Consider the following 27,500-nt stretch of genomic DNA (forward strand, 5'->3'; position numbering starts at 1 on the left):
TAAGATTAGGAATACAGGCAAGAAACTGAAATATCCGGACAATGTACTAAACAATGCATTAGAATCGGCAAGAAAGACTATGCATCAAAACCAAAAAGAACCTTACAACACAAAACATTTGCTTGTACTTCCTTATAATAATAATACGAAAGATATCCCTCATGTAAGTCTAGTGACAACTTTTATATTGGCCAGACTGGTAGAGCGCTGAAAAAGAGAACTGAACAGCATGAAAAAATGTGCGAGATATGAACAGCGGGGCAGTGGTATTTTTGTACATGTTAGTGAGAACAACCATGCTAGCAATAGGGAAGGGGCAAAAAGGGTTGTGTGTTCTAATAACGCACTGAAAAGGAATATAATTGAATCTAGGTTTATGAAAGAAAGTGACAGGCATAATATAATATATGTCAAGGGACGTATAGATTAGATTTTTTGATATAAAAAGAAATTTGTAAATTTTTTAACTAAATCCTAAGGTAGGGAGTAGAGATGTATGGAAATAGGATTATCATATTTTTGAACACAGAGCTAATAAGTTTTCCAAACCCCGCCTCCCTGACACCTGTCAGATGTGGATTTGTAGTCTCCTACGGTCGGTACGTTTATCAGTATTGTCCCATGGGAGTCTATTGTGATTTTTAGCCAAATGAGCTTTGAAGGCAACTCCTGCCTTGACTCCCTGCCGGTAAGTGGATTTGCAGTCTTAAATGGTTGTTTATGTTCGTCAGTACTGTCTCTGTAGTATATATATTTGTGACTTCTAATGATACGCATCAGTCATTCGTCAAAACCGGCCATGACCTATTATACCCGGTCTCTTTTTTTTTTTTTTTTCTGTGATTATGGTTTCGCGGGTTTGATTCCCGCTATCGGACATCATGATTTCTTCATATTTCTTGCACATGGATCTTAAGGCTTTGTGGGGACGAACGTATAAAAAAAAAGAGAAAAAGAAATAAAAAACGCAAAGAATTAGAGAAGTTAAGAGGGCATTATGGCTATTACAATTACATACATACAAACATACATATACACACACACACTCACATACACACACACACACATATATATATAATATATATATAATATATATATATATATATATATATATATATATATATATATATATATATATATATATATATATATATATATATATATATATATATATATATATATATATATATATATATATATATATATATATATATATATATATTATATATATATATATATATATATAAAGACTGGATATCTGACCGTAAAACCAGTTTAGCATTCTCTTTGAATATTAGAATGGTATTAATTAATAAATCGAAATCGTGGAAACTTCAAGAACTCATGTGGATTACCGGGGAACTCTATGGTACTAAGCTGCAAATGACGTCATATACTATAAAAAAAAAAAAGGTTCTTTACGTCAGCAGTTCATCACATAACCCGAGCGATGGTGGCAGAGAGATGAAAAGAATATCACATCAATGGCACGAACTTTGTCAGTTCGTTTCAAATAACGCTAAATAAGGCAGCTCTTGTTTCTGGGGTGGCAACAATATAATGCCGTTTCGTCATCCTAAAAAAAGAGATTCGTTACAAAAGATGACGATTTTTTTTTTTATCTCTCATTAATTTAACTGGGAATGTCGACTTTAATCTCTCTCTCTCTCTCTCTCTCTCTCTCTCTCTCTCTCTCTCTCTCTCTCTCTCTCTCTCCGTCCTATCGGAAAAGCCGAGCTAAATGTTATCCGCTCCGGTTCAGAAATGGCGAGGTAGTCACGGCTCTCATTTTGAATATCATTTCCCCTCATTTTCATCGCGTCTTTTTATCTCCCGAGGCCAAAATGATTGATGTGAGGACAGAATATGCTGTTTTCCTTTCTCCTACGCAGGATTTGAGGCACTGGGAAGTACAGGGTAGTACATTTCTGTACATACAAATCGCCTCGCTCTTACAGTCTAATCAGAGACAAAGTCAACCACTTTGAACTATTAAGTCCCGAATCTATCTATGAAACGCAAAAATGGTCGAGTGATGGTTATTTTAATTAAAGACTGAAAGTGTATTGTCAAGTCGACAAAACCATAATTACAAACTGTTAACTGAGTGGAAGGAACCATCAGAGTTTGATATGAGGTTAGAGTATCGGGAGTTAGGCTGCTTAAACATTCCAGGATAGCTTTTGCTGGTATGTTAAGACAAAATCCAAGATAATGATATCTCAGCTCTTTCGTTTGGTTCGTAATATAAAGGTCTCGGTATCTTAATCTTGAAAGTTAGTCGTAATTCTTCAGACATCAAGCAGAAACTGATATTATTGTTAATCATGCACGACACTTTCAGAGGATTAAAACGGAGCATATTTTTCATGAAATTCTTACCACAAGTTATTCTCGTCAAGTTCACCTTCCATGGCAGAGGGTGTAGTAAAAATACAGAGAAAAGTTGGCATAGATGAAAGGACAAAACGTAAAATGCAAAAGCCGCTTTTCAATCTAAAACGGTTGAATAAAATCAATGAGTCATGATTGTGAACAGACTTTATGAAAATGAACGTTTGATAAAGGGATATATTGTTAGGTTATTTCTGAACGGAAAAATCTACTTCAAAGGGCGGATAGAATTCAGCACACTCGAATAAAGACAAACGAAAGATACATAAAAATGTAAAGATAAGGAACACTGAGGTGTTCAGGGATGAAAACGATAATAGATACGTGGAGAGCGTGCAAAGGAGAGTGAGAGCGGGAGTGCGGTGAGTACTCAAGATGTCCAACAGAGTTAATGGACACCAGGAAAGTGACTCAACAGGGCGCAAGATCTTTCGCCTTGACTCGATTTTAAAAGCAATAACTGAGATTAACGGAGTCAGTCATCATTTTAATTTCACGAAGGTAAGGCACATCTTCAGTTTGGAAGAAATGTCCTGGGCTAATCGGACCATCTAAGGAGGAACGAAGTGTAACAAGGATTTCCTGGCTATTTTTTCAGTACCGACTATAGAACTCCTTCGCCCATCTTGTGCAGAATGGGGTCGAGCATATTTAGACTTGGATTTAAACTAATATATATATATATATATATATATATATATATATATATATATATATATATATAAAGCTACAAATGTCCTTTAATATCTAATTCGCTCTACCTCGGAATTATTATATTTTCATATATGTTTAACCGAAGGGGAATTTTATGGCGATAATAGATCTGCCGGCTGACGGGTACGAACAGTCGACACCTTCAAATCCAGGACGACAGTGAAGCTCGATATATGTATATGAATCACGGTAATGTGATATGACTTATATATATATATATATATATATATATATATATATATATATATATATATATATATATATATATACCGATCAATTTTACTTGCCCAAAAAAGAGCGTTACTCTTTTGATTAATTCTAAATAGATATTCACATTGATTATAACTGAAATCTAATGTCTTGTTTTTCTGGCCCAAATAGAATGATTCACTGGCTATAAATGATGCCATTTTCCCAGCAGCTTTCTTACTCTGATGGGGACAATTTCTTAGAAGCATCTGTGTGTTGGCGCGCGTTCTTGTACGAAAAGATTAAATCTTTAACACTGATTTTATGGATTTGATGCAAATAAAACAAAGAGAGTAAGGGATGTTTATGGGTAACACTTTTGTCTCTCTTATAACAAAACTATTTCAAATTTTATTATAAACAGATGAATATCTAGGCATCCAAAAGTCCTGAGCTTTTCCCATCAGGCTCTTTGGTTCGTTATCTAGAATTCAGAGCTGACAGCACGTAATTCTTACAGAAACATTACAGAGAATACAGTGAGTTTTATATCATTATGATGTCTAGAAGTGATAAAACCATTCACATCACTAAGGTCGATGAATCAAATCAGATTGTAATAAAGGATATTGCTTCTTAAGCCTCGAAACTGGAGGCATTATGAGGTTATAACAGTACAACAAACCAGTTTTATAAGAACCTTTTGATGAAATCATTACTATATTTGCATGGCCCGGTTAAATCGCATATAAAGAAAATATTACTTTTGGACCTACAATAACGTGATATAAAATGTAAACAGAATATATAAGCACGAAGAAATAGAAACAAATATCTACGTCTTCAGCTATAACAGCCAAAGTATCATCGAAGTTATCAACACCAAGGTAATTGTGTCTGGATAATCTTAGGGAAAAAACTGTTTTTCGAAGAATTTCATGAATGAATTTGAGAGAACTAGGGACAAAGGTCACGTAAACTCTCAAATTATCTTCCGGCATTGCCGTCATCTCTCTCGGGAATGATCTCAGGTACTACCCATCTGGTTAATTCAGTAGACGTAACCGGAAATGCTAAACGGCATCACGACAGTTCACGAATTCCGATTAGAGACTTTTGGTTCGTGTTATTTATGTACAAAAGTGCCTATTGAATCTCAAGAATAAACTGACCGAACTCCCTTTACCATCGACATTCAATCAGATTTTATAATCAAGTTTCATTTTTATGTATTTGCGATTGCAATGCATTTCAAATACAAAATTCTATACACGAATATTCGGCAAGGTAATGGGTAACCTTCTATCGCCAGCTCCCTCAAATTTGTATACAGATTTCTTTGGGACATAGTTTATTCCGGAGATTTATCAGTAATCTGTAAAATAGTGTCCGTAGGTGTATGATATTTTGGTTGTGACAACTTTTCTACAGATTGAATAATTCCAGTCGATCACATTCAAGCTAGAAATAGAAAAAAGATTATGGTTGACTTTTTAGAGATGCTCTCTTTGGATTCAGTTTCCTGTCAGCTATATATTATGTTTTTGGTTTATGTCCAGTTATTTCTATTATATACAATGTTTTATATATATATATACACACACACACACACACACATATATATATATATATACATATATATATATATGTATATAACTATGTATATATATATATATATATATATATATATATATATATATATATATATATATATATATATATATATAATAAAATATACATGCAGACATCCATCCATCCATACATACAGACCTACAGAGAGAGAGAGAGAGAGAGAGACGAGAGAGAGAGAGAGGAAACATCAGCCGAACAATGGGTAATGGCGCACTGGGGTTTCGTCGTTAATTAGACAATTAAAAGATAAATGAGCGACGAATGGAGCCTCTTGTACTTATGGGGATGTCCAGCTTTTTCTGGAAATATTAACCTTTCTGATGTTATACATATATACAAACACACACACATGTATAGATTTATATATTATAATATATGTATTATATGATAATATATATATATATATATATATATATATATATATATATATATATAATATATATATATTTACATAAAGATATATACATATATATACGCATGTAGTATATACCTATACACACATAATATATATATAATATATATATTATATAGTATATATATATATAATATATATATATATATATATAATATATATATAGATATACGCCGAAAACATTTTAGTTTTTACTGAAAAAAATATTTTATAAATATAATATATATGTGTATATATATTTATTTAAATATATATATATATATATATATATATATGGATTATATAATAAATTATATATATTTATATAAACAATATTATATATATATATATATATTAATAGACAGGTATAGATTGATGTCATGGGTGTATAATTGTATCAGTGGCTCGATTAAATTTCATTTTTTGATTCACGTCCCTAAAAATGCTTGTTTTCTTCTCTTCTGCAGGAACACTGGGGACGTTGAGAGAAATCTGTGAAGTCAAGATGCGTCCAAATCTGCAGATAAACCTTTGTGCTTCGGAGCACGCACCCATAAACCTCAGGAAGGTTGCAAGTGTAACAACAGCGGGACACGCGTGAAGTGGGAGCAGAACTCGACCATACCCTTCGGGAAATCCCGCTAAGGGCTACGGGCACTGAAGATCAGAATACAAATTTAATCTTCACCGGCCGATGTTGTCTAAGGATGAGAGTTCAAGAAAAAGAATTGATAAATGACAAAGCTTAGGGGCACCCAGTGGAACTGCAGATTAAAAGGAAGTTTCGAATCTCCAAACCGCTCATGATCAAAGAGCGCAGGAAATCTGAATGAAAACTGACCAAAGCTCTCAAGTAGCGACACCCTGGTAACCTCGAGGTTCCGAATGGTATGAAGAGAACGAGTTACGAGTAACGAGTAACAACGGTCAGGTAAGGCGAAGAAAACGAGAGGTAACCAGTAACAAGTAACAATGGGTAAGATTGCCTAATACAGAGAGACTTCACCCCCGCTCCCACCGCAGTAGTCAAATCCGAGATCCCAGTTGTAACAATGGCTGAAGCCGTCGCCGCAGAGAAGGCCCAGGAACTCGAGCTCTGTGAAGGCGCTGTTGGGTTCTCTGGCCAAGCCCAGCAGCAGCAACAGCAGCAGCAGCAGTACCCGAGTGAAGTCGTTTACCAGTACAATGGACACAACATAGTTTACCAGTATGACCCCATAGCGCAGGCGCAGTTGCCTACTCTGCTCGACCCGACGCAGGGGTTGATGGTGATGAGTGATCATCGACGGAAGTCCGTCGCATCCGTCCAGACAGGTGGACAGTCGTCCGCCACGGGCCCAAGGCACCCCGTGAAACGCCGGCGATCGGAAACGATAGACAAAGGCAGGCGCCGACGGTCCAGGCCCGATGACGACTTCAGCCTGACCTCAGACGGCCATTCTCGCAAGGACGACCTCCGGAGAGGCAACAGTTCAGCCAGCAGCGAGGGCAGGAGAGGAAACAGGAACTCGCAGCTGATAGGAAATGACGACCTCGAGTCTGCCAGGATGTCCGGACATTACTATAAGACCGACCACATGAACGGCAATCCGGATACGCAGGACCAAGACGAACCGCACAGGAGTCGCGTCGTTGTCGTTTGCGCTTCCATCGCTGTCGGGATATTCCTAACTGCTATTCTTCTGGTCGCCATCACCCTCAGGATGTCACCCGCCATAGATGAAATGGGTGAGTGTGCCTCAATGAGCAAGATCTTTCATTTACTGCCTTTTACTATAAGTGAATATATGTTACATATATATACACTCAATATATATAAATATATATAGTATATATATGTATACATTTATTTCTAGTATACTATATATGAATGATTTTTTGTTAGTTAACATATAAGAAAATATATTATTTCCGAGGTAGAGGGAAATGGATATTAAGGCCATTTCTAGCTTCATCCATATATATATATATATATATATATATATATATATATATATATATACTATATATATATATATATATATATATATATATATATATATATATATATGGTATGTATATATATATGCATATATATATATATATACATATATCACATATATATATATATATAATATATATATATATATATATATATATATTATATATATATATAGTATATATATATATATATATCATCATCATCATCACCCGTTGCTAGAACACTGCTGGACAAAGGCGTAAGTTAATACTGGTAGGACCATCCGATTAGATACTTTTCTTTTTAGAGAGAGTGGCATTTTACTTTTCATAATCTCATTTTGTTTACCAAAAGCTCTCCATCCCATGCTTATCCTCATTTTAATTTCAGTCTCATGTCCTGGGGAAACACTTACTGTCTGTCCCAAATACGAATATTCATTAACAATCTCTAGAGGCTCGTCCATAACCCTAATTTGATGTGTCTGCATTTTCATTGAACATTATCTTAGTTTTACTGATATTCATTTTATGTTGTTGTTAATACATTCCCCATTAATGTCACTTCCTACATTTTCCCTATCTAAATTTTTAAAAACTTTTTCCTAGGCAAGTGGTGAACAATTTAGGAGAGATGGGGTCTCCCTGTCTAAAACTCCTTTCTCAATCGGAAATTTCTCAGCGTCTTTAGGTATTGGATTGCTGTACTACCCATATAGATATTTTCAAGTGTTCTAACACAAGATTCGTCTATTCCCTGCTTTTGAAGGGCTTTCATTACTGGTGAAGTTTTGACAGAATCTGTAATATTAGTGTAGGGAAAATAGGGTAGATATAAAAAGAGAGAGAGAGAGTAAGAAGAGAGAGAGAGTTATGTTAAGTGCGACAATAACCCAAACAAGCGGAAGTGTTGATGGGGCTAGCTGCAATTAAAAAATGTATTGGTGCTCTATGATAAAGCTCCTGATTAACCGTTGACCTGCCAGAAGAAGCCAGACACTTTCGGAAACGTCATCAATCACGCTCAGGAAAGAAGGTATTGAAATTAATTACTGCCCAAAAGGATGGTAGAATGGATGTCGTCATTAGTTACCAACCAATAAGGAAGTACCAGAAGGCAGCAAAAGAAAAGACTGTCCTAGAAGGAGGAGATTTCTTTGGAGAAATGTCGACAGAATAGGCGAAGCACAGAAGCCAAGAGAACATCCAGAGGGTGTGGTTGTGTGCCTTACCAGCCGTGGGTCGAGCTCGGCTACCAACCCGGTGGTCCGAAGTTCGAATCCCGGCTCGGCCAACGCGGAAGCATAGGAATTTATTTCTGGTGATACAATGTGGTTCGGATCCCACAATAAGCTGTAGGTCCCGTTGCTAGGTAATCAATTGGTTCCTAGTCACGTAAAAATATCTAATCCTTCGGGCCAGCCCTAGGAGAGCTGTTAATCAGCTCAGTGGTCTGGTAAAAAACTAAGATATACTTAACTTAACCAGCTGTGGGTAAGAAGACTTCAGACATTGACAGATCGTCATATTACTGCACTTCGCTTCAAGTTGACGATATCAGAGCTGTACAACCTCAATACGAGCTAAACTTGTATGTTCCAAAATCTTTAATTATATATTATATTATATATATATATATATATATATATATATATATATATATGATATATATATATATATATATATATATATTATATATATATATATTGTGTTAATGAAGTCAGGAAACTGCGCTGTCTCTCTAGCCTCCTGAAACATCTTTTAAGAGATTTACTACAAGAATCCAGAGTATCTACAATTCATAAAAAAAGACCAAAAGCAATAAAGCTGCGTTACAAATCAAAAGCTTTCTCATAGTCTACAAATGCCATACATAGTGGTTTGTCATACTCTGTTGAGTTTTCCTCCAGGTGGTTAATTACATGGATATGGTCAGTTGTTGAATACCTGCTTGTAAAACCTGCCTGCTCTCTTGGTTGATTAAAGTCTAGCTGTCTTTCTATTCGGCCTAATATGATCTTCGTAAATATTTCATATATTACTGAGAGTAAACTTACTGGGCGGTAATTTTTCAGGTATTTTGTGTCTTCCTTTTTGCTAATTAATATAATGATAAAGTTTTTCCAAAGTGTAGGTAAAGAGCATTCTTGCAAGCATTTTGTGTAAATTTCAGCGAGTTTTACTATCATGAAATCTCCTCCGTCTATTATCAAATCAAAGTTAGGCCACCTTCTCCTGCTGCTTTGTTTATTCTCCTGCTGCTTTGTTTATTCTCCTGCTGCTTTGTTTATTTTCATGACTTTTAATGTTTTCTTTACTTCTCATACTGTTACTTTTAGTACCGGCTCAGTTGTTTCATTATTTCTATTGGCAAAGTTATTTCTTATATCACTATCGTACAGCAATGTATAGAAATCCTCAGCCATTTTTATCACTCATTCTCTTTTGTTGATATTTCCATTTTCATCCTTTAAAGCAAATATCTATTGGCGCTATTCCAAGTCTTCTTTTCATCAACTTGATGCTTCTTTCATTCTTATTAAGCGTTTCCTCAATTTTGGTCTGATTATATTTCCGAATGTCTTGGGTTTCTAGTTTGCTTATTATTCTGGATAGTTCTGCTAATTCTATTTCATCTCTCTATGATTTTACCTTCATTTCCAATCGTTTCTTTATTGAGTTTTTGGTATTTTCTGATAGTTTTCCTTGATCTTGTTTAGGAACTTTTCCACCTACCTCTTGTGCAGATTCCAATACAAATTTTGTTAAGTTACTCTTCATTTCTTCTTTACTTGCTTCCATTTGATCTTGTAGATGGGAGTATCTGTTTTGTATTTCTGAAATAAACTCATCATATATTTATACGTACACACACACACACACACATGTATATATGTATATGTGCTATTTCACCGCAAATTGTCTTGGTGCTGAGACGAGGATGAACCCGCGTGCGTAAAACTTTGAAAGCAGCCTCCTCTCTTCCCAGACGTAGGTGGAACTCTGGTCGGCAACACATCGATCCTCCTCCACAAACTACCCGAGTCACCTCTAGACTTAGAGGTTGTGCAAATCCGCCCACGCTTCCCGTATATCGAAAGTCTTCCACTCTTATCCGCCGAACCACTGCTTATCATGTATTCCTCCCCTTCGTTTGGGAACATTTCGCAACTATACTCTGTTTTTCCATCTGTCCATCCGCCTGTGGTGTTTGCACATGGTAACACTGCGTCCCGGGCTTTAAATAATATCCTATTTCGAATATTAACGGTGTAATTAGCATACAGTGAATTATTAAAACACTTTCCAGTTGCAAATGCAAACCCTAGACAGCCTTTTATTTACCTAAAACTAACACATAGCGTAACTATTTAAAGCCCGGGACGCAGTGTTACCATGCGCAAACACCACAGGCGGATGGACAGATGAAAAAAAAAACAGAGTATAGATATCATTTCATCAGCTAACGCTTTCCTATTTTTCCGAATGAGTACAGAGTTCCAAAATACATTTTCGTCTTCTTACCTCCGCTAAATAGGTGACACATTTACGTCATACTGTCAGTTAATTCCCCTCCCCCCAACCCCCGCCCCCTCTGCAACCATCCTGCTTTCGTTACATTAGCAAACTAATCCTGTCAACAAGCCCCGACATGGCTTTGCCTAATAATGATCATTTTCAGTGTAATTTAATAAACATACAGTCAGTAGGAAATTATATCAACACTATTAGAAATCTTATATATTTTCACAATCTAGATATATGCATGCTAACGGAAACTTGGATAAGCAATAATGTAAGTGATTACGCTAAAAATAAACGAAATAACGCCAGAGTCTCGCACAACTTTTACTGTACCGAGAGAAAACAAAAAAAGTTGGTGGTGTGAGAACCTTTGACAAAAAAGTATGCAAAATATCTATAATGAACCAAAATATATTCAGTACTTTCGAACATATCAACACTAAAATTTCACACAAATAAACACCTAAAAATCATAATGATTTGTGGTGACTTCAACTTGCATTTAGATGATAATGATGATAATTATGTCAAGGAATATATAGAGTTACCTGAGAACCATGATTTTGCAAATGCTGTGAAGAAACCGACGTTATTATTGAACCATACCACCGACCTGAAGTGTATTCAGTCTGAATTAACCTAGGGACACGCCTCCTCACTTTCCTTTCAACTAATAATCAAACTTTACTTCTGTGAAGGAGAATTGGCAAAACATCCTTACATACATGCCATATATCATTCATTCAATCCCTACTCACATTACCTATGGTGTGGTTCACCTCTCCACTTTATCCTACTGTCATTCGGAACACTTACTCCTAAATACTCGCACAGACAAGGGTTCAGATACTGCTAAACTCCGCCAAGGCCAAGCAATACAAACCTCGCAAAAGCTTTCTTCTGCAGATCCCTCCCAAAATCTATTGTCTGCCTAATTTTAACGAGAAATAGACAAAGTTCCAATCAATGCAGATCTGTAGAAAGATGGAACCACGACAGCCTTCCTTTCGCTAACGCTTTGATATCTTTCCTTTGACACGGACCTTGTTATTCTTAGTGTACGTACACTATCCTCGCGCTCATGGCTTGGAGCTCTTCTGTAAATACTAATAAACCCGCATTTCATTCACTTCCATTTTTCACGCTCACTATACACACACACACAGACACAGACAGACAGACACACACACAGACACAGACAGACAGACACACACACACATATATATATATGTGTGTGTGTGTGTGTGTGAATGATCGACAATTATACAGTACAATTACCCGTCGTTGGAAACGAGTAAATGAACCAGTATTAGATGATTTGCAGAAGTGAATGACTAGCTTTTTTTCCATCTGGCTGCTTGCTATATGGACATTTTGTAAACGGACCAACAATAATACTGTTTATTTTCTAAACTGACCAAAATCTTGGTCGTTTTGCAAAATGTTGAGAAATTTAGGTAATTTTGCAAAATGACCACGAATTTGGTCCTTTTGCATAATGGCCGGCAATTTTGTAAAACGACCAATTTTGCAAAATGGCCGTAACACACACAACGACACACCACACACACACACACATCATATAATATATATATATTATATATATATATATATATATATATATAATATAGTATATATAACATATAGTATATATATCTAATAAAAGGAGCCCATAAAAAACACCAAAATGTAGAGAGAAAAGTACTATATTTCAGAGACTGCTGTCTCTCTCTTCATGTATATGAATGAGAAAAGTTTACAGAAAAGGTGGTATTTATACCAAGAGATTCGTCCACAAGTAAGCCAATTTAGGTCACCCCCGCTGATAATCTTCCTTTAATCTTCTTAAGCGTTGGTTGAATGAACACTGCGTCGACGATGTCTGATGTCCAATTCCCTTTTGAGATGTTCATTACCTGCTTCTCTTTTATTAAGGAACCGATTCCATCATTTGACTCTTGTACCGGCAGTTGCTGCTATAAATTACACGTGACATATTCCAGTTTATTCTATGGTTATGTTCATTTATATGATTGAAAATAGCCGAGTTCTGTTGTCCATACCTAACTGACCGTTTGTGTTGTATTAATCTCTGGGGAAGTGATTTACCTGTAAATCCGATGTAAGATTGGTCACAGTCCTGGCATGGGATCTCATATACCCCAGAGTCTTTGGGCGATGTCTTTTGTTGGACGTTAATCAGGGATTTGGCTAAGGTATTTGGGTAGGTAAATGCAAAAGGGTTGGATTTCCCAAGGGTGTGAGTTACTCTCTTAATCGTCTCCAGGTGGGGAATTTTTATTTTATTGTTGGGTGTGTCTCTGGTCTTGTCTTTAGGGGGTCGGTAGAAAATTACGTTTGCTTTTTGAATTGCTTTCTCAATTATATGGTCAGGATACTTTGAACTATTAGAGAAATTTAAAGTAATTAATCCTAAATTACCCTACTTTTATGGTCTTCCCAAAACTCACAAAGACAATCTTCCATTCAGACCCATCGTTTCATGCGCCGGAGCTTTCAATTACAAAATTTCTAAATGGTTAGCTGGCCTCCTTTCTCCTTTTTTAGGCACTTTTTCTCCCAGTCACATCAAACATTCGGAAGACTTTTGTCACAAATTCAGAGAAGCACATATACCACTTCACAACATAAAACTTTTAAGCCTTGACGTAGACTCCCTATTCACAAAAGTACCAGTACAGGACGTTCTTCAGTTTTTAAGGGAAAAATTATCCCCCTATTCAGATCATTTCCCTTTGGCACTTGACAAAATAATAAAGTTAGTTGAATTATGTGCATCTAATAACGTATTTTCATTCGGGGAATCATTCTACAAGCAAAAATTCGGGTGTAGTATGGGTAGTCCTTTAAGTCCTATTTTAGCCAATCTGTACATGGAATACTTTGAAACTACAGTAATAAATGCAATAAAACCCAAAAACATGCTGTGGATGAGATACGTGGATGACATACTAACATTTTGGGATAATAAGTGGGGGTAATTTTAATGAATTCCTCTCAAAATTAAACGCATTAGTGCCCAGCATCAAATTTAAAGTTGAATGGGAAACAGACAACAAAATTCCTTTTCTTGATGTTTTAATAATCAGAGACACGACAGAATACAAATTTACCATATACAGAAAACCAACGTTCTCACTTTCATATATTCACTACTTTAGCTATCATGACAATACTATCAAGATAGGTCTAGCCAGCAACCTATTCCTAAGAGCCTTACGATTTTGTTCCCCAGATTTCCTGGAAAAAGAATTTGAACTAATTCGCAAGCAACTTTCATCTTTAAAGTATCCTGACCATATAATTGAGAAGCAATTCAAAAAGCAAACGTAATTTTCTACCGACCCCCTAAAGACAAGACCAGAGACACACCCAACAATAAAATAAAAATTCCCCACCTGGAGACGATTAAGAGAGTAACTCACACCCTTGGGAAATCCAACCCTTTTGCATTTACCTACCCAAATACCTTAGCCAAATCCCTGATTAACGTCCAACAAAAGACCATCGCCCAAAGACTCTGGGGTATATGAGATCCCATGCCAGGACTGTGACCAATCTTACATCGGATTTACAGGTAAATCACTTCCCCAGAGATTAATACAACACAAACGGTCAGTTAGGTATGGACAACAGAACTCGGCTATTTTCAATCATATAAATGAACATAACCATAGAATAAACTGGAATATGTCACGTGTAATTTATAGCAGCAACTGCCGGTACAAGAGTCAAATGATGGAATCGGCCTTAATAAAAGAGAAGCAGGTAATGAACATCTCAAAAGGGAATTGGACATCAGACATCGTCGACGCAGTGTTCATTCAACCAACGCTTAAGAAGATTAAAGGAAGATTATCAGCGGGGGTGACCTAAATTGGCTTACACTTGTGGACGAATCTCTTGGTATAAATACCACCTTTTCTGTAAACTTTTCTCATTCATATACCTGAAGAGAGAGACAGCAGTCTCTGAAATATAGTACTTTTCTCTCTACATTTTGTGTTTTTGTTTTTTATGGGCTCCTTTTATTAGATGGAATTCTGTTGTTACAGAACACTTTTACCAGTCATATATATATATATATATATATATATATATATATATATATATATATATATATATATATATATATATTAGTCATGTAGAAAGAATCAAGAAATCCTAGTTTGTGAAAGGATCGTATAATTGAGGAATCAGTAGCTCAGTTGGTATCACATCCTTGAACCTGAAGAATTTTTGCAAAGTAGATTTTGGATTTAACACAACTCGAATTTATTCGAGAGGCACTTTAACCCAAAATCTACATTACAAAATTTCTTCAGGTACAAGGATGTGATACTAACCTAACTGAGCTGCAGCTGTCGTTTAGTGTGCATAAGTACAAGTGTCATTGCTGTAGTGCAATGTACATCGGAAAATCAAAGCTGCAGTCAGGGCTCGCATCTTCCAACATCTCGGAAGATCTGTCAGGACGAATAGGCCAATAGGCAAACCACCATTTAGCTCTATTCGTCAACACTCTGGAGAAAATGGCCATCCTGTAAATTTAGATTCTTTTTCAGGCCTTACTTGCAGAACTAACAAAGTGGAGTTCGGGGTGGTTGAGTCTCTATATACCCTAAGACATAAAACCCCTCTTTGTAATAATGATAGGTCTATTTAATTGCTGTATTTTTAGACTTTTTCTGCTCTCTTTGACTGCAAACATTGAATATTTTTATCTCTATATTTTAAGATTTTGCTGCCTGTTTAGGTTACTATATCTTATAACTGTGTAATATTAGTTTGCTTTATTACTTCATTGGTTTTAAATGTAACTTATATTCCATTATAGATTGCCCGATGACTTAGGAATGTACCGGAGGTTTCAAAACTAGACACCCCCCTCCACAGAAGAAATGCAAAGTTATGAAGTTTTCTGCTATAGCCTGTCTCCAAGTACATTATCTTGAGTTTCTATTAAGCTATTTTCCATTTTAAATTCCTTGTATTTTCAGACTGAGTGACGGAGTTAGATACAGCCATGGCTAACGACTTGGAGGAAATCAGATAGACTGACTGAATCCGGGCTTTAACTTTCAGAGAGGCCAGGGATGCTGCCGCATCCTTCATCTCACGTTCCTGGATAGGTAGATACATTAAAAGTGATGAATCCTTTGTTAAAAGAATCCGGAACAAAAATCCATATGACCAGGAGTCAAAAGACATGATAGCTGAGGCAGTGGGTAGACCAAGAAAGTCCTTAAGTAAATTGGCACTTGAACTAGAAGCAAAAACGGAAAGAAGAGAAGTTATAGTGCTGTATATCGTGAGTTGAAAAAATCTGGTATCGAGCAAGCCTAACATCACTCAGCAACAGAGAGATGACCATGTATGGTTTTGTGGTTCATTTCTTAAAGATTGGGATGAAGCTGACATTCTCCATGTTGTTGCATCAGATGAATTCTTCATTTACACAGTCAGGAAACCAAATCATAAAAATGACATCATTTGGGCTGCAAAGTTGGATGATATCAGCGATGACGTGTGTTATCGCCAAGTTGTGAAATTTCCTGAATGTTTGCGAATTTTTCTCTGTTTCACAGCAAAAGGTTAATGTGGATCATCAAAAAAAAAAGGACAGTCATGGAATAGCAAATACTTCAGAGAAACTGTGCTTACTGGTTGAGTATTTCCTTTCCTCAAAGATACTGAAAATGTGTTATCTGTTGAAGAAGTCACATTTTTGCATGATAAGGCACCATGTTTCAAGGCTCTTCAGACACAGGAGCTGCTTCGAAACAGTGGTATCGATTTCTTCCCGTCAAGTGAATTTCCTGGTAGCTCCCCTGACCTTAATAATGTGTGTGAAAACATTGGTAGTATCTTAAAAAGGAACATGTGAACTATGATAGTTTACCAAGCCTTGACGACCTGCAGAGAGAGGTGACCGAAGTGCTCAGGGAAATGGAGTTTGAGTCTCAGCTTTTTTGCGATTTGCTGAAATCATACAGGTAGATGGAAGCCACACAAAATATAAAATACTCAGAGAGAAACTTAAATAAATGCCTATTCTGAATTACTTTTGTTTCTCTCCATATCAGTTTTAGTTTATGGTGTAGAGGTGGGGGGGGGGGGTGGGGGGTGGCTACTAATTTCTAAACACCCTATATATCTCCGAAACTAGTCGCAACTAATAGAGATGCTCTTCATGCAAGCCCTGGTTTTAATATTTATTGCACACACACACACACACACACACATACACACACACACACACACATATATATATATATATATATATATATATATTATATATTATATACATATATATATATATATATATATTATATTATTATATACATTATATATCATAGTATATATATATAATATATATATATATAATATATATATATCTATATGATATTATATAATTAATATATAGATACTATATTATATATATATACATACACACATGCATGATGGCGTATGTAGTACTTAGATTTCAATTATATTAATTTCAGTCTTTACTAATTAGTTCCTCTCCTTTCGTAAGCACCTGTATCTTAACGCATAGATGGCAGGATATTTGATGTACATAGTAGTTAGTTTCATGTCCGAAGTTTAGAAAAAGGAAAGGCGGGGCCTCTTTATCTGGTCTAGCCCGAGAGACACAGTAACTTTTTCCTCATGGGAAAAAGCAAACTTATTTCCTGTCTTCACCAGTGTTCCTGTCACTCTGACTTATATGTATATATATTTCAGGCTGAGACGGAAAATAGGCTGACAAAGTTGTTTCTCGCTTCGCTGAACAGTGCTGGAAGAAATTGGCAATTAAAAGCCAAGGTTAAGGAAAAAAATATATTAGCCCAGAATAGATGAAAATTTCGAAGATTATGATCCCAATAATGTTATTGATTTTATCGACCAACATCAATGGACTCCTTCCTCATTGTTTCTTGCAGTCTTGTTGTAATGTGATCAAGTGATCGTTTTTTTGTATCTTGTTAACTCGAAGTCTCATTAATTTTATTCACAGCAGACAGCGCTACGTTACAAGGTCTAGTGATGCCGTGGACTACGTGAATTATTCTTATCGTTGAAATGTTTTAACAGACGATAGATATCTATCATATTACGTGAATAATCATTTTGAATGACAAAACTACAGTTGCTAAAAAAGACTTTTCAATTCATACCTGAAAATCATGATTAAAGGGAACAAGCTTTGATTCATTCGTTGCTAGGTTAAATAAAGTTTATTTATCGGCAACGTGATCTCGTTGTGATTATGGGACTCGGGTTCCTTTCCCGCTCCTCTTCATCATAATACCTTCATATATTTTGCACTTGGATCTTGAGGCTTTATAGTGACAAAGGAATCCAAAAATGCGCGAAGAATTCGAGACGTTAAAAGACCGTTGTGCTTATTACAATTCCATATATATCTGGTAGAAAGTGACCAGTTGATTCTACATACACACACGCACACACCACACTTATATGTAGTATACTATATACCTGTGAAAACCACTTCTGGTTTTTTTTCGGTTCTGTTGTCTTCGAAAGGAAATGATTGCTTCACGGGCGATGAAAAGATCCGATACAGCATTTTAGTCGTGGAATATTTGTCGGGGCTGGATACTTTGCTTCGAGCTGAAAAAACGGCTTTCATTTAGTACAGTCACTGCAAATGAGACAGGAATATTTCTTAAAATTTTTTTTTTTTCATTGCATAAGTAGCGTTTTTTTTTTTTTTTTTTTGAGGAACCTTTTCATCTTAAGATAAACGGTAGGTTTCTTCCCATTATTATTCTGTGATCTTTACATACATATGTACAGACATATTAACATGTAAAAAACATACTGCACACACGCAGTAATCCGCTCACCATTTATACATGTTATATTGTCCACACACACACACACACACACACACACATATATATATATATATATATATATATATATATATATATATATATATATATATATATATATATATAGATTACACTGTTTCCACCTCTCCAGACTGTAACTAGGGCCTGAAATCCTTTCACATAAGACAGTTCGACCAGGGTTGAAGTAGGAACCCAAACCCAAGCTACGGAAGAGAAGTGGAGATGTTTTTGAGCCGCTGGATTAAAACAGGAAGCTGGCGTCACCGAGTCATAGAGTTGTGGTGGGGGGGTGCGGTTAATCTAATCAGCAGGCTAACATCCATTAAGATGTCCTTGCTCTAAGACCTATATTTTTGCAAAAACCTCTCTTTTAGTACCTAAATTACTTTCCAGGCTTTGGGGCATCTCTGCCCACTCAAAGCAAGGGTCACCAGCAACACGGGTTACGAATCGCCCTTAGTTGCCAGGTAAAGGACAATTGGATCGACTGTATTGCAATTGCCCCCTGCAAGATAAGCTAGGCAGTGAGCCTGAATTTTGGACCTAATTACCAGTTTCTCTTTCTATAACTGAAATATCTCATTTCTTTGTTTCAAGATTTCCATCTCTCCTCAAACATCCATAGAAAAAAGAAGCCTATACTCCGTTTTTTTTCATCTGTCCATCCGCCTGTGGTGTTTTTGTATGGTAACACTGCGTCCCGGGCTTTAGATAGTTACGCTATGTGTAAGTTTTAGGTAAATAAAAGGATATCTGGGTGTACATTTGAAACTGAAAAGTGTTTTAATAATTTACTGTATGCAAATTATACCGTTAATATTCGAAATAGGATATTATCATAATCGTTGAATGTAAGCTGAATGTAACTATCTATACCCGGGACGCAGTGTTACCATACAAAAACACCACAGGCGGATGGACAGATGGAAAAAAACGGAGTATAGTATGATGCCGATTTCCCTCATGAATAACGTCCAGTAACTGAATTATTCCTTGCTCAGTGATATAACTTAAATTACCCTCCATTGTGTTAGTTTATAAGAGATCTTTTATATATATTTAGTGCCAAAGTAATAAGTAATTGGTGACCGTGCCAGAAATGGTACAGAATGGAAATGCCGCTTCTACTTGATGGAGAGTGATTATGAAATGAAATGGGGCAAATAGGCGAGGCGCCGCTAGTAAATGAAAGTGCCCATTTGATGAAGTGGCACTGACACTAATGGTAGGGTTGTTTCGGAGAACTGGTGAATGGGACTAGGTAGTGTGGGCTCGTCCCGAGGGCCAATCGAGCACAAGATTTGTGTTTGGTCCTGTAGGATAGATATTGGTACAATTGGTGCAGGCTCACTCCTGGGAATTGAGCGAAAGGTTAGGTTTTGTTTGTGGAGACTGTGGGTTTTTGTTTGTTCATGCGAATGTAGGTTCGTTTGTAGAGAATGGATTTTGGCACTTTATATTGTGGCTCGTTCCTGGGATTCGAGGTTGAGGTTTGTTCGAGTGAACGTTTTTGTGGCAGTTGTAGTGTGGGGGGCTCGCTCTTGGGAGTCGTGTGAGAGGTTAAGGTTCGTTCAGGAAACCGTTTTGGGCATTTAGGTTTGTTCAAGTAAAACGGCTTGTTGCTTGCACACGAACCTGGCCGCTATTAATGAAAGGTTTATGGTATTCCACAGAATGTTGGGGTTTTCATTCAGAGAACATGGGTTTTGTTCAAAAGAAAGTACTAATTTTTGGTTTTTATTCGCTCAGAGATGAAACGGGTTATAGTGCAAAGTTCAAGGTTTCTCCTGTAGAACTCAAATTTGGGTCAGTCATGCGTGGACCAGGCCGGCTATAGTATGAATTTAAGGTGGTCCGCAGACTGGTTCATGAGGAACAGAATTGGGTTTGTACTGAAGAACTTAAGGTTTTCGGGGCATGCTGGGTGCGGGTTTTCTCTGTGTTCTTAAAAAAAGGTATTAGTGGGAGCCTAGATGTGGGTTAGGATTGGGTGCTCAGTGGTGTGTCGTAACACTTGAATTAATAGAAATTGGTAGCGTAAACCTAAAAGGAAAAGGGGTTTGAGGTTTTGGTGAGAGACACGGGGATTGGAGCAGAGGGTTTAAGGTTTATGCACAGTTACACAATTGGATTGCTGCAGGCAAATAGGAGGCAGTCACAAAGAGGTATACACAAATTTATGCATGTATGAATGATTAAATGAGGTTCTTCAAAAGGAATAATGCCATAGTTGTGACGAGGTTGAATAAGCTTATTTCCAAACAGAGAATTAAGACGTCCCAAAGGTGACATGTACAAATCTTAAATCTACCATGCACGAGGTTATGACGGCCAAAGTTTTGACAGCTAAAGGTTCGTCTGGCTGGGACGTGTGGGGACACGTTGTGTCCCATTAAGTTCTATGAAACTGACAAATGATCGTGGAAATGTTTTCCCCTCTCATGGCTACTTCGAGATACCTGTGTGAAACATTCACTTGCTCGAGGGGATTTATGATCACTTAGGAACATAACTCATTACATGTGCAAGTGGCCACAATGAAAGGAATTATGTAAACACTCTATGAAAACTTTCGTGAGCAACCGGTCGCAACATGTATGCGCCTGCCGTCGACCTGCGGTACATGACTGAGCCGGTCAGTGATGCAGTAGCATAGTCTGATTGGCTGGGGAAAGTTGTACGTCCATTTTATTTAAAAGTGATTGTGTGTCCGATAGCACGTCCGAAAGTCTGCTACAGGCCTGCGAGGTTGAACAAGTAAGACATTCTGGAAATTGATTTCCCAGATAAAAACTCGTCTATAAAACATCTCTCACTTTCAATGAACCATCACAAGGGAGGTATGATTTTTATCTATGACACTGATCAAAGGATTTTTAATTAATAAATTTATTCATATGGGGAACAAACGTATTAGTAATTATCAAGGGATTATATTTTTGGGAGATGCAATCTTGAAAACGAAATGAGAGATCTTAGTGAGAGAAACAGATACTGGCACTTAATTGTTAATTTTAGACTCACCGGAGATTCCAAACCTGCAATGGGCAATGTTGCAAACAGCTAGTTGCTCCAATGGGTCTTCAGGTTAACAATGCTGGGGCCGCTTGTGACCCAGATCTCTTCTGACCCTAATTACAGCGTGGCCGTGTCCCTTAGACAAAGATAAAGCTCAGAGGCTCGTGACTTAACAGGCGTAACGGTCTTACTTGGATGAGAACTCGACGGAAACTGACTTCCATCGGCCTCTGCATGGCTGTTTTCACAACCATATGCCTCCCAGCTACTTGCCTTGGGGAAGTGTGCTGACAGTCCTGGAAACAATCAGGATACCAGCAAAAGGAAGAACATAGGGATATAAGTTTTGGGGACATGGGAATACCCATAAACACTTCACCCCAGATTTTCTGGTATCCTGGTATACTCCGCAGCTCCTCCCTCCTTAATGCAATTCAGTCTGGTCCCTATGTGAAAAGGCTAGAGAGATGATAGCAGCATATATTTGTGTCAATATATATATATATATATATATATATATATATATATATATATATATATACGTATATATATGTATGTGTGTGTTTGTATGTTGTGCATCATATACTTTTTCCATTTACAGATAGGGTTCGCCCAAGAATGTGCTAGTCATTACCGGCCACATGCTATTCTCCACCCTGAAGGCGACCCACCACTGTTAAGTGAGAGCCTGGTTCCGAACTTGCAACGTAGGATTTAATAGCATTTAATAGAATGTACCTGAAGCCCTTCGACGTCCCACTGAACTACTGAATTTGCTGTTAAACTTAAGTGAGATGAGGAAATAAAAACAATGACTCATATCCTTTCTCGCTCGTTTACTTCTTCTGTTAGCGATAAAAATTTGTCGCATCCTATCACGTTGATATTCGAAATAGGATATTATCATAATCGTTGAATGTAAGCTGAATGTAACTATCTATACCCGGGACGCAGTGTTACCATACAAAAACACCACAGGCGGATGGACAGATGGAAAAAAACGGAGTATAGTATGATGCCGATTTCCCTCATGAATAACGTCCAGTAACTGAATTATTCCTTGCTCAGTGATATAACTTAAATTACCCTCCATTGTGTTAGTTTATAAGAGATCTTTTATATATATTTAGTGCCAAAGTAATAAGTAATTGGTGACCGTGCCAGAAATGGTACAGAATGGAAATGCCGCTTCTACTTGATGGAGAGTGATTATGAAATGAAATGGGGCAAATAGGCGAGGCGCCGCTAGTAAATGAAAGTGCCCATTTGATGAAGTGGCACTGACACTAATGGTAGGGTTGTTTCGGAGAACTGGTGAATGGGACTAGGTAGTGTGGGCTCGTCCCGAGGGCCAATCGAGCACAAGATTTGTGTTTGGTCCTGTAGGATAGATATTGGTACTATTGGTGCAGGCTCACTCCTGGGAATTGAGCGAAAGGTTAGGTTTTGTTTGTGGAGACCGTGGGTTTTCGTTTGTTCCTGCGAATGCAGGTTCGTTCGTAGAGAATGGATTTTGGCACTTTATATTGTGGCTCGTTCCTGGGAATCGAGGTTGAGGTTAGGGTTTGTTCGAGAGAACGTTTTTGTGGCAGTTGAAGTGTGGGGGGCTCGCTCTTCGGAGTCGAGTGTTAGGTTAAGGTTCGTTCAGGAAACCGTTTTGGAAATTTTTTTTGTATTTGGGTTTGTTCCATACAACATAGGTTTGTTCGAGTAAAACGGCTTGTTGCTTACGCACGAACGTGGCCGGCCATTACTGGAAGGTTTATGGTATTTCACAAAATGTTGGGGTTTTCATTCAGAGAACATGGGTTTTGTTCAAAAGAAAGTACCATTTTTTGGTTTTTATTCGCTCAGAGATGAAACGGGTTATAGTGCATAGTTCAAGGTTTCTCCTGTAGAACTCAAATTTGGGTTATTCATGCGTGGACCAGGCCGGTTATAGTATGAATTTAAGGTGGTCCGCAGACTGGTGAGTCGTTCATGAGGAACAGAATTGGGTTTATACTAAAGAACTTAAGGTTTTCGGGGCATTCTGGGTGCGGGTTTTCTCTGTGTTCTTAAAAAGGGGTATTAGTTGGAGCCTCGTTATGGGTTAGGATTGGGTGCTCAGTGGTGTGTCGTAACACTTGAATTAATAGAAATTGGCAGCGTAAACCTAAAAGGAAAAGGGGTTTGTGGTTTTGGTGAGAGACACGGGGATTGGAGCAGAGGGTTTAAGGTTTATACGCACTTATACAATAGGAGGCAGTCACAAAGGGGTATACACAAATTTATGCAAGTATGAATGATTAAATGAGGTTCTTCAAAAGGAATAATGCCATAGTTGTGACGAGGTTAAATAAGCTTATTTCCAAACAGAGAATTAAGACGTCCCAAAGGTGACAAGTACAAATCTTAAATCTACCATGCACGAGGTTATGATGGCCAGAGTTTTGGCGGCTAAAGGTTCGTCTGGCTGGGACGTGTGGGGACACGTTGTGTCCCATTAAGGTTCTATGAAACTGACAAATGATCGTGGAAATGTTTTCCCCTCTACTTTGAGATACCTGTGTGAAACATTCACTTGCTCGAGTGGATTTATGAATGACTTAGGGACATAACTCATTACATGTGCAAGTGGCCGCAATGAAAGGAATTATGTAAATACTTGATTTTCAAGATGTGGCTCTGTAAATTTGTGGAATTTTCCAATAAATTCTAGCTTTGTTGCTACTAAGGGAGAGAGAGAGAGAGAGAGAGAGAGAGAGAGAGAGAGAGCAGCAAACAAAAGTGCTGGTGGGTTTGAGTTTGGTGCCCAAATTACCGTGTTGCCAATCTAAAATGATGGACGGTAAGTTGTCCAGAATACGCGCAAGAGCAAATATCGCACTATTTCTTCGGAAACCACTTCGTTTTACACTTCACTGCCTAGCTAGCCTATCATGAATCATGCAGCTAACATACAATAGCAACAAAGCTTATGATTCGATAAATCAACACCCTTTCCTCGTTGTGAAATATTCGTGGTTCGTGCACGTGGTCTATCTGTTCCCTAATAAATTTTACTGTCACGATTTCGATTGAAACTAATTTAAGAATTATAAATTTTTTTTCTAAATTAGTTAAATTATTTACAATGTGGAGCTCTATTTGAGTGCATGCTTATTGAGGGATTCTTATCTAAGGTTGTTTTTTTGTCTTGCATCCAGCTTCAGCGTGGCTAGTAGCTGAAAGCTGCAAGTTGCAAGGGAGCAAAGATTCAAACTGCAATGTTGCAGACTGCAAGATTCGAGCATAGGTGGCCAATATTCTGTTTTTACCTGGGGAAGGAGCTTGAATTCTGATCAGGGAAATTAACTTTATCTTTTACTAAGAAATGATTCACTTTCCATGAGGTTTCATTCGTGTCTGATTACTAATTAGGATTCATGCAAAATCATATATATATATATAAAAGGCAATTTCTGTGTGTTTGTCTGTTTGTCTGTTTGTTCACCATGCACCTCCCAGACTATGAAAGAAAGGGCTACCAAAATTTCACCAGAGACTTCCCTCCCCTGAGGGAAGGTTTTAGCTAAAATCCGAAATTCGAGGACCGTTTCTAAGGGGGTCATAACCCCTCTTTTTCTTACCCCCCTCATTTTTTACAACTTTCAGTCTTGACACCTAGGGCTACCAAATTTTTACCAGAGACTCCCCTCCCCCGCAGGAAGGTTATAGCCAAAATCCGAAATCTGAAGGCCGTTTCTTAAGGCGGGATCCCACCGATACAACATTTTGGCAACATGTGGCATGTTACAGTGTCGCATAAGCTAAGTGTATTTCCACCAATTCAACAGAAGGCAAGAGGTAGCACGCAACTGTGTGGCATGCGACAGAGGGCAACTCGTTGCCGTGTAACCCGACGCATGGGACAAGATTTAGCCTGTTGCTTAGTGTTGAACGCCTTCCCACCAGCCACGGGAAGGATTCTATGCTGAAAGCAACAAGATGAATAATTGCTCGTAAGAAAAAACCGTAGAATTTATAGAAGAATGTAGGAAACTTGCTGTTCTATGGGATATATGCTTGACAAAGTACAAGAATAACCATGTTAATCTAGATGCACTGTGCTGATTAGCAGAGAAATTTAACTAGTAAAAATTATCAAGAACTTGCGTACTGCTCACTCAAGCATGTGAATCGGTTTGGAAGGAAGATTCTCTCTCTCTCTCTCTCTCTCTCTCTCTCAAGATATCATACTACCAGTGGCAAATGCTCTCGTTGGCTATCATCTCTCTCTCTCTCTCTCTCTCTCTCTATCAAGATATCATACTACCAGTGGCAAATGCTCTCGTTGGTACTATCTACTCTCTCTCTCTCTCTATCTCTCCTCTCTCTCTCTCTAAGATATCATACTAACCAGTGGCAAAATGCTCTCGTTGGCTATCATCTCTCTCTCTCTCTCCTCTACTCTATCTCAAGATATCCATACATACCGTGTGGCAAATTGCTCTCGATGGCTATCATCTTCTCTTACTCTCTCTCTCTCTCTCTCTCTCTCTCTCTCTGTCACAAACACACACACACACACACACAAAAGATGGTGCTAGAAACGGCGTGTTTTCATTGGGCATTCTCTCTCTCACTCTCTCTCTCTCTCTCTCTCTCTCTCTCTTTCTCTCTCATGAGTAATCAATCTTCACGATTTTTTTTTAGAGGAAGAAATGTCGGCGTCGGACGTTTGGCTTTTTACTTTACATAAATGAACAATTTTCATTATTCCAAATTTTATCGTAGCTTTGTGCAATATTTTATATGAGTTTTTTTTTTATAAAAGTCATTAGAGTAAACAGGTCAGTTTTTATCAGCCTTCTTTTGTAGGTATTTCAGTATTAACTGGTCACAGGAGCTTTTCTTGCTTTTATTATTATTATTATCATTATTATTCGGAATATTGTATGGTGCACTTAAGAGCACAGCTAGAAATGGGCAGCAGCAGCAGCACCAACCATCTGATGAGACATCGTGTTGACAAATAGCTTAGTTTTTGGTGTAAACGGTTTTGTGGTATGCAGCATGCTACAAGCAACAGTGGTGTTGCCTTGTCGCAGGCAACACGTCACCTGGTTGAAAGCCGCGTTCAACATACTTGTTGAAAACCAGTCAAGTCGCATGCTACATGTTGCCAGTGTTGCCTCGTTGGAATCCCGCCTTAATACCAATAAGAGAGTTTAACAATAGGCTGAGTATCTTCGAGGGCTCTTTAAGGGCCGCCACGCTATGATAACTTTCGTGAGCAAACTGTCGCAACATGTATGCGCCTGCCGTCGACCTGCGGTACATGACTGAGCCGGTCAGTGACGCAGTAGCATAGTCTGATTGGCTGGGGAAAGTTGTACGTTCATTTTATTTAGAAGTGATTGTGTGTCCGATAACACGTCCGAAAGTCTGCTACAGGACTGCGAGGTTGAACAAGTAAGACATTCTGGAAATTGATTTCCCAGATAAAAACTCGTCTATAAAACATCTCTCACTTTCAATGAACCATCACAAGGGAGGTATGATTTTTATCTATGACACTGATCAAAGGATTTTTAATTAATAAATTTATTCATATGGGGAACAAACGTATTAGTAATTATCAAGGGATTATATTTTTGGGAGATGACGGTCTTACTTGGATGAGCACTCGGCGGAAACTGACTTCCATCGGTCTCTGCATGGCTGTTTTCACAACCATATGCCTCCCAGCTCCAGAAGGAGCGACTTGCCTTGGGGAAGTGTGCTGACAGTCCTGGAAACAATCAGGATAC

General features: G+C 37.6%; 1 protein-coding gene across 1 annotated transcript in view; it reads left to right on the forward strand.

Annotated features, from left to right (window-relative positions):
* Window positions 1-27,500, forward strand: part of LOC135220481 (uncharacterized) — a 257,791-nt gene that overhangs the window by 52,232 nt on the left and 178,059 nt on the right. The window contains exon 2 of the mRNA XM_064257609.1: window positions 5,788-7,048. Within this exon, the coding sequence (XP_064113679.1) occupies window positions 6,373-7,048 (676 nt within the window). The 5' untranslated portion in view covers window positions 5,788-6,372. The remainder of the gene's footprint in view (window positions 1-5,787; window positions 7,049-27,500) is intronic.

This window comes from Macrobrachium nipponense, chromosome 2 (assembly GCF_015104395.2).
Source record: "Macrobrachium nipponense isolate FS-2020 chromosome 2, ASM1510439v2, whole genome shotgun sequence".
Lineage (NCBI taxonomy): Eukaryota > Metazoa > Arthropoda > Malacostraca > Decapoda > Palaemonidae > Macrobrachium > Macrobrachium nipponense.